The sequence below is a fragment of the Oncorhynchus mykiss genome, chromosome 22 (assembly GCF_057628025.1).
Source record: "Oncorhynchus mykiss isolate SJ-2025 chromosome 22, ASM5762802v1, whole genome shotgun sequence".
Lineage (NCBI taxonomy): Eukaryota > Metazoa > Chordata > Actinopteri > Salmoniformes > Salmonidae > Oncorhynchus > Oncorhynchus mykiss.
The window spans coordinates 35,566,071-35,574,289 of record NC_143043.1 but is presented as its reverse complement, the minus strand read 5'-3'; the positions used below and the strand labels follow the sequence as shown (position 1 = coordinate 35,574,289).

The window sequence follows — 8,219 nt, the reverse complement described above, 5'->3', positions numbered from 1 at the left end:
TCTCCAATCCAAAATTAAATCTAGAATCGGCTTCCAATTTTGCAACAAAGCCTCCTTCACTCATGCTGCTCATGCCCTCGTAAAACTAACTATCCTACCGATCCTCGACTTCGGCAATGTCATTTACAAAATAGCCTCCAACACTCTACTAAGCAAATTGGATGTAGTCTATCACAGTGCCATCTGTTTCGTTACCAAAGCCCCATATACTACCCACCACTGCGACCTGTATGCTGTAGGCTGGCTCTCGCTACATATTCGTCGCCAAACCCACTGGCTCCAGGTCATCTATAAGTCTTTGCTAGGTATAGCCCCGCCTTATCTCAGCTCACTGGTCACCATAGCAGCACCCACCCGTAGCAGGCGCTCCATCAGGTATATTTCACTGGTCATCCCCAAAGCCAACACCTCCTTTGGCCACCTTTTCTTCCAGTTCTCTGCTGCCAATGACTGGAACGAATTGCAAAAATATCTGAATCTGGAGACTTATATCTCCCTGTCTAAGCATCAGCTGTCAGAGCAGCTTACTGATCACTGTACCTGTCTGTACCCATCTTTAAAAAGCACACCCAACTACCTCATCCCCATATTGTTATTTATACCTTTTCTTTGCTCTTTTGCACCCCAGTATCTCTACTTGCACATCATCATCTGCACATCTATCACTCCAGTGTTAATGATAAATTGTAATTATTTCGCCTCTATGGCCTATTTATTGCCTTACCGCCCTAATCTTACTACATTTTCACACACTGTACATAGATATTTCTATTGTGTTATTGACTGTACATTTGTTTATCCCATGTGTAACTCTGTGTTGTTGTTTTTGTCGCACTGCTTTGCTTTATCTTGGCCAGGTTGCAGTTGTAAATGAGAAGTTGTTTTCAACTGGCTTACCTGGTTAAATAAGGTGAAATATAAATAGAAAAAAATAAACACCCTCCTGGAACCAGGCCTCTGACCCCTGCCTTTCACCTTTACAGCCAGGCAGACTCCTAGCCCTGACCCCCACTACTCCTTCCCTTTTCCAGCCTAATTGAGCAGGCGGTCTCCTAGCCCTGACCCCATGGAGCTCCAAACCCTGACTAACAGCCCTGACCCCATGGAGCTCCAAACCCTGACTAACAGCCCTGACCCCATGGAGCTCCAAACCCTGACTAACAGCCCTGACCCCATGGAGCTCCAAACCCTGACTAACAGCCCTGACCCCATATTCGGACCATGAACTATCACAAACTACAGATTCAGACGATACCCAGAAACCCCTCAGAGTGAAATGAGACCATACTTTCTGTGCCAGTGCTCTGCTCTGTTCTGTTGACATCATGCCATTACAGCACACAGGCCAGACAGTCAGACACTAATAAGAATTCCAGCAGCATTTTGATGGTAACCTCATATTATAATGGTGGCTGTGTTGGACCAAGTGGGACTGGGTCGCTGCTTGGCTGTTATGTAACAGTGTGGAACTGAGGGACTGTCTAAATGGGTTTGGGCCTAATGCTTTCTACAGCCTGACTGGATGAATTACACAAGAACAGGAAAACAGCTACAGAACTCCAGATATCTACAACAGAGACATCTCAGACAGACAGAAAGAAAGAAAGAGAGCCAGAGCTGGGACAGAGAAATCAAGGATCCCCCCAGATCCAGGGTCAGGGTGGGTAACAGGTGAAAGTCTCACTTTCCATTGCAGATATAATTTTAGAGCTCCTTACATTCATTTGGATATACATTAATTTGGATGTTACTGATACATTGTGAAAGTCACAAAAAATATTACATGTTTTTAACGTTTCTAAAAGAATGAAAGGCTACACACAGTTATTTAGGTTTTAGGAGTCTGATTCTCAGTTTCTTGTCTCCAGCGCCGCCCCTCCTCAGCTCTCCTACTCTCCTCTCCAAGCGTCACCCACTCAGACACTCTCCTCCCCAAATAGTTTTTACCATCCATTTGGTCTGATTCCTTCCCTTCCTTTCAACTGCACAGGGGAACAATACCTGCTCTGTCGGGAATTGCAAGAACATTTGAATCTATCCGTTATTTTATCCAAACAAATATTATTTTTTTCACAAAAGCAAGGATATTTTTTTGTTGTTGATTGTTTTCACCTCTCTTATATTCATTGCATAAAGTTGTAGCCTATTGAAACGTCAGTAACGTTTTGAATGCCAATATTATATTATTAAAAAGACCTGGAATTACATGAATGCGTTGCCGAATCGTCATTTGGATAAAAATGAGACTTGAAGGGATTTTGGCTGTAACGAAATGAAGAATCTTGATATCTTCGGTTTGAAGGATTGCAAGGTAAATTGACAGTAATCATTCTGAGCTCCCAAATGAAATGCGTATCCTACTATTCATAATATGACGGGGGGAATTGCTGTCAAATTGCCACCAGATGCTAAACTTTTTTCAACTAAGTATTTCCATGCAATGTAAAGGTGTGAAGTTGTGTCCTACATATAGATGCATTTACCTACCGAGGAAAAATAATGATTGTCTTCAATTTCATCACACTCTGTGACAGCGTTTAGCAGTGCGTCAAAGACTAGAGAGGTCAGTATCCGTTTCGAATATAGAGGTAGGTCAGTATCCTTATAGAGGTCAGAGGATGATCGTTAACTGCTCGCCTGTGGAATGATTAGAGGACAGGTTCTTTGACGCAGACTCGCGCGTAAAACAATAGGAAACAGTTGGAGCTGCTGCTCGGATTTGAAGCGTTAAATTCGGCCTATTAGATACCGAGGTAAAGTCAGTTTCAATCTGGATATTCGACGGATATTCGCGCTTTCAAACCTCAATAGCTTTCAAACCACTTGAGCCAGTCTCCAAATAAGTGTCATTACGTTGGAAAAATTGCGCACAACTTTGCCCAGGTCTTATTTTCACGATTCGGACATTAATTAGCTTTCCAAAGCTAATAAACATGTGGAAATGTAAGCAGCATTTTGTATTCCTAGTTGAATTAGTTAGGGAGCATAAACAAAGTACAAACTTTTTACATTCGAATTTCAATAGCTCCTTGGTCATGTGACCTAGTGACGTCAAACATGGTGCAGAATGTACCCTTCTATATTGCAGACTCTTGTTTGTGTACTGTAAAATCACGCGGTGTAACATACATTTTTTAGAGTTTTAAATTTCAATAGATCCTTGGTCATGTCAATTACACACCTAAGAAGCGTGTAGTGGATATACACCCATATTGCATAACCTCTAGTTATGTCTCTTCTATGTTGTTGTACATTAATATTAGTTTGACAATTAGGGGGTTCAGTCCAGTGTTGTGTTTACCCTTTTTTTGTATTTATCTATAATGATTGGTAGTTCTAAGTACTTATTTTCCCTGTTTTTTTTTATTTTTCCACAGTATTTAACAGCGGTACACAATAGGAGAGAGACATATAATATCTCCTTTCTTCGTTAATATCAACCATAAAGGAAAAGGGCATAGTATGAGAGTCATGCCATTAATTGTTCAAAGCAGGGATGGAGAGTGAGCTAGTGAGGTAGATCGTTGTGGGCTTGCTGGTCAATACATATACTGAACATGTAACCACAGTAATGGTGGCCAAAAAATCTATGAATAAAAATTGAATATTGACAAATTAAACAAATTGTAGCCCTTTAATCTTTTCCAACATGTCAGATACTTTCACTTCAAATAAGTTTGAAACATTTCACGGTGTTAACTTTCTCTTTATCCCTGGTTGATGTACATTTCAGAGCCTCTTCAGTGTGGATGGAGTATAACATACATTTTCAACATCAAAGACTGCACTTCCAGTTTGGAACCACCGTTGGCATGCAAAACATTCAATCTAAAACAAAATGAAGCATAACGCGTTATGAATAATATCAAATATCAATGCAGTATGACGAATGACGAATTAGTCATCCATTGTGTTACATCATAAATTGTCTTATTGTCACTGTTGTCAAAAGATTATAAACATGTTAAATAAAGTTACTAACCCAGGCTGTCTTTGTGCCACATCCAGGTTCTTTATCAGTGGCACACATGAAGCAGTTGTTGGCTTTGTTGAACTCTGAAATCATAAGCATGAACTGAACATATGGCTGTCTCACACGACTACATAAAAAAAAAGAATATACATTTACTTTGAATTAAATGTGATTACATACCAGACATTTTTAGTATATCCTCAGCCATTTCTTTTTGCAGTTGCTCCATGTGTTTTTGAAGGTTCCATATCAATTTGGGAGGGGATGTTGGAGAAGTTCTGTGCAACTTCCTTGGCCATCTACACCAAAAAGTAAAATAGAGTTTTTGACCTAATTGTCACACAACAGCTAACCATTCATTATTGAAAATATAACTATCAAACCTGCATTACAAAGACCCCGCAGCTGAAGGTGTCCTGCTGCATGGTGTGAGTTATTTCCCCTCCTTTCCACTTTATGTCCACCCAGTCGTCTTTTCCATGGCAGGATCTTCTCATTTTGAAGTATTCTCTTTTTTTTATGTAAACATAATGGAATTCTGATTAGTTATAGGCAAATGAATGCCGTTTTCCTTATCACTATAATCTATTAGTAATTTAGTAGTAGAGGTCATTTCCTTTATGCCCCATTCTACACACAGCCTAAATTATAGGGACTGAACAATTTACATGACAATAATGAAAGTAGCATATAGGATCCAACCCTATCACAGAGCGAATAAATGTAGAGCGTTTGTAGACTTTAAGAAAAAAATATTAAGTGACAGTTTCATCAGTACGCGCTTAAAGAAAGTCATATCACAAAGATCACAGATGACAGTGCCCACCAAATCTATGACAATAGAGAATTAATTGTAAGAACCAAAGTGTGTTTGTCAAAATAATATCTGAAAATGTCAGTTGTTGAACATAATACTTCTATTTGCAATAGCAATTTATGATATATGCAGTTGAGGAATATTCCATGTACCAAAACTACATGTAGGATGGACATAAGACATTCCCACATACAGTATTGAAAAAATATTTTTTTATTTTTTATTTCACCTTTATTTAATCAGGTAGGCCAGTTGAGAACAAGTTCTCATTTACAACTGGCCAAGATAAAGCAAAGCAGTGTGACACAAACAACAACACAGAGTTACACATGGGATAAACAAATGTACAGTCAATAACACAATAGAAAAGTCTATATACAAGTGTGTGCAAATTAAGTAAGATTAGGGAGGTAAGGCAATAAATAGACCGTAGTGGCGAAATAATTATAATTTTGCAAATAAACACTGGAGTGATAGATGTGCAGAAGAAGAATGTGCAAGTAGAGATACTGTGGTGCAAAGGAGCAAAAAAATAAATATATATATAAATAAAATAAATAACAATGATGAGGTAGTTGGATGGGCTATTTACAGATGGGCTATGTACAGATGCAATGATCTGTAAGCTGCTCTGATAGCTGATGCTTAAAGATAGTGAGGGAGATATGAGTCTCCAGCTTCAGTGATTTTTGCAATTCGTTTCAGTCATTGGCAGCAGAGAATTGGAAGGAAAGGCGGCCAAAGGAGGAATTGGCTTTGGGGATGACCAGTGAAATATACCTGATGGAGCGCGTGCTATGGGTGGGTGCTGCTATGGTGACCAGTGAGCTGAGATAAGGCGGGGCTATACCTAGCAAGGACCTATAGATGACCTGGAGCCAGTGGGTTTGGCGATGAATATGAAGCGAGGACCAGCCAACATGAGCATACAGGTCGCAGTGGTGGGTAGTATATGGGGCTTTGGTGACGAAACGAATGGCAATGTGGTAGACTGCATCCAATTTGTTGAGTAGAGTGTTGGAGGCTATTTTGTAAATGACATCGCCGAAGTCAAGGATCGGTAGGATAGTCAGTTTTACAAGGGTATGTTTGGCAGCATGAGTGAAGGATGCTTTGTTGCGAAATAGGAAGCCGATTCTAGATTTCATTTTGGATTGGAGATGCTTAATGTGAGCCTGGAAGGAAAGTTTACAGTCTAACCAGACACCTTGGTATTTGTACACATATACCAAAAATGTACCTAAATCAATTTTAAATAAATAATTTATTTTTCCAGTTAGAAATAGTAGGCCATGCATCAAATAACTATTTTAATTTGAAAAATGAAACCTCAAATACCCTCTTGCATTTTGTAAGTTGTCTGCAGGAGGCTTGTTTTTAATGCACTCAAATATCAAGTCATTATCAGGTTATGTAAACTGTGTTCTAATACTCAACGTAGAAGGATTTGTCTTAATGTACAGTGTATGAAAGTGATGCTATGAAAAGGATTCTTTCACCTTATCAAGATCACTCTGACTGACAAATCACTGCCTATTACTATGATTCAAAGAGCATAGGAAACATTGTTTTTCATGAGGCCTACCTGTGGACCTTCCTTTACGCACCTCTGTTTGAACACCTCTCCTGTCTTTGATCCATACCACATACAGCCATTTGCGGATCTTTTCAGTGTCCGTGTGAAAGATAATTATTGCGAGGCTGGAACATTTGTTAACTTCAACATTTTTTTTTAACAACCATGTGAAATGAAGGCCTGCAAAACTTACAGATTTAAGTCTAATAGCATGATATGAAAGTAGACAAACATCAGAGTGGACCTTGTTTGAAGTCAGTAGGCCACATGACCAAGGAGCTATTGACATTTTACATTTTGAAAAATGAATGTAAAATCTTGTGAGTTGAAAATGTACTAACTAAATGGTGTGCAATATAGAAGGGTAGTCAGTGGACATTCAGAACCTTGTTTGAAGTCAGTAGGTCACATGACCAAGGAGCTATTGAAATTCTACATTTGGAAAAATGCATGTAAAACCATGTGAGATAAAACAAAAATGGACAAACTAAAGGGTGTGCAATGTGTAGGCCCACTGAGTGGACATTCTGAACCTTGATTGAAGTCACTAGGTCACATGACCAAGGAGCTATTGAAATTTTAAATTTAGAAAAATTCACATAAAAGCATGTGAGATGAATGGACAAACTAAAGGGTGTGCAATATAGAAGGGTAGTCAGTGGACATTCTGAACCTTGTTTGAGTCCAGTAGGTCACATGACCAATGAACTATTGAAATTCAAAAATGTAAAGAAATAATTTAAAGTAGTGCAAGATGTAAATCGACAAAAAAACTAATGTGTGCAATGTGTGTCTATGCCATCGGGTTAGCTAGAACCAGTTTTGAAAGTTTTAGGAGTAATGGATAAATAGCTATTGAAATTTGAATAAATTAGATTTGTCACTATGTTAACGGTCCCTAACTGCTGTTGGTGGATGTAAGGAAAGCTACAGGCGAATATCCATTGAATATCCAACCTGAAACTGTCTTTACCTCGGTACTTTAGATAGCTCATTCTTCTCCTTCGTGAACAACTGTTGACATTTTTTCACATACCTTGAAATGCCAGAACAATGTCAAAAATAGCGTGGTCGTTTTCAATGCTGGTCAGGACGATAGAATAAACAGACTGAGACTGTAGGCTTATTTCCATGGGAATGTCAGCACAAGCATTGAGAATGTGTGTCAGTGCTGTGTTTGTCAGTGGCATCAAGCCCTCTAGTACACTGGACAATAGCCACCATTTGCATTGATGACAGCTTTGCACACTTGTCATTGCTTGATGAGTGTTATTTCATAGTTTTGATGTTTTCACTTTTATTCTACAATGTAGAAGATAGTCAAAATAAAGAAAAAATGTTGAATGAGTAGGTGTCCAAACTTTTGACTGGTACTGTAAATATTTCTATATTGGCAGTGAGGGTCCCTCCTATTGAAGATGGCTCACAGTGTGTGTGGTGTGTCTCTGGCTGTGGTGGTGGTGTTAGTGACCCTGGTGTCTCCTGGTGGTGCCTGCCCTCGGCCCTGCTCCTGCTACCAGCCCACTGAACTACACTGCACCTTCAGGTCCCTGCTCACCATACCACAGCTTCTACCGCAACATACACTACACATCAACCTAGGGTAAGGCTTGTGCAAATAAATAAATATATATATATATATATATATATATATATATATATATATATATATATATACACCCCTGATGCTGTTTCTCTCTGGTATTTGAAAGGTTCAACAGTATCAGCAGGATCCCAGACAGCTCATTAGCTGGTCTGAGGAGGCTGGAGCAGCTGATGCTTCATGGGAATGACATCCGTGAGATTCCCGACCGAGCGTTCCAAGATCTGTCCTCACTTCAGGTACTGAGGCT

General features: G+C 39.3%; 1 protein-coding gene across 1 annotated transcript in view; it reads left to right on the top strand.

The window, feature by feature from the left end:
- The first annotated feature begins 1,918 nt into the window (after nt 1-1,918).
- The window catches only part of LOC110502087 (matrix-remodeling-associated protein 5), a 29,463-nt gene continuing 23,162 nt past the window's right edge, over nt 1,919-8,219 (top strand). Inside the window, exons 1-3 of the mRNA XM_090216444.1 lie at nt 1,919-2,311; nt 7,764-7,969; nt 8,079-8,208. Coding sequence (XP_090072570.1) covers nt 7,785-7,969; nt 8,079-8,208 — 315 coding nt within the window. The 5' untranslated portion in view covers nt 1,919-2,311; nt 7,764-7,784. The remainder of the gene's footprint in view (nt 2,312-7,763; nt 7,970-8,078; nt 8,209-8,219) is intronic.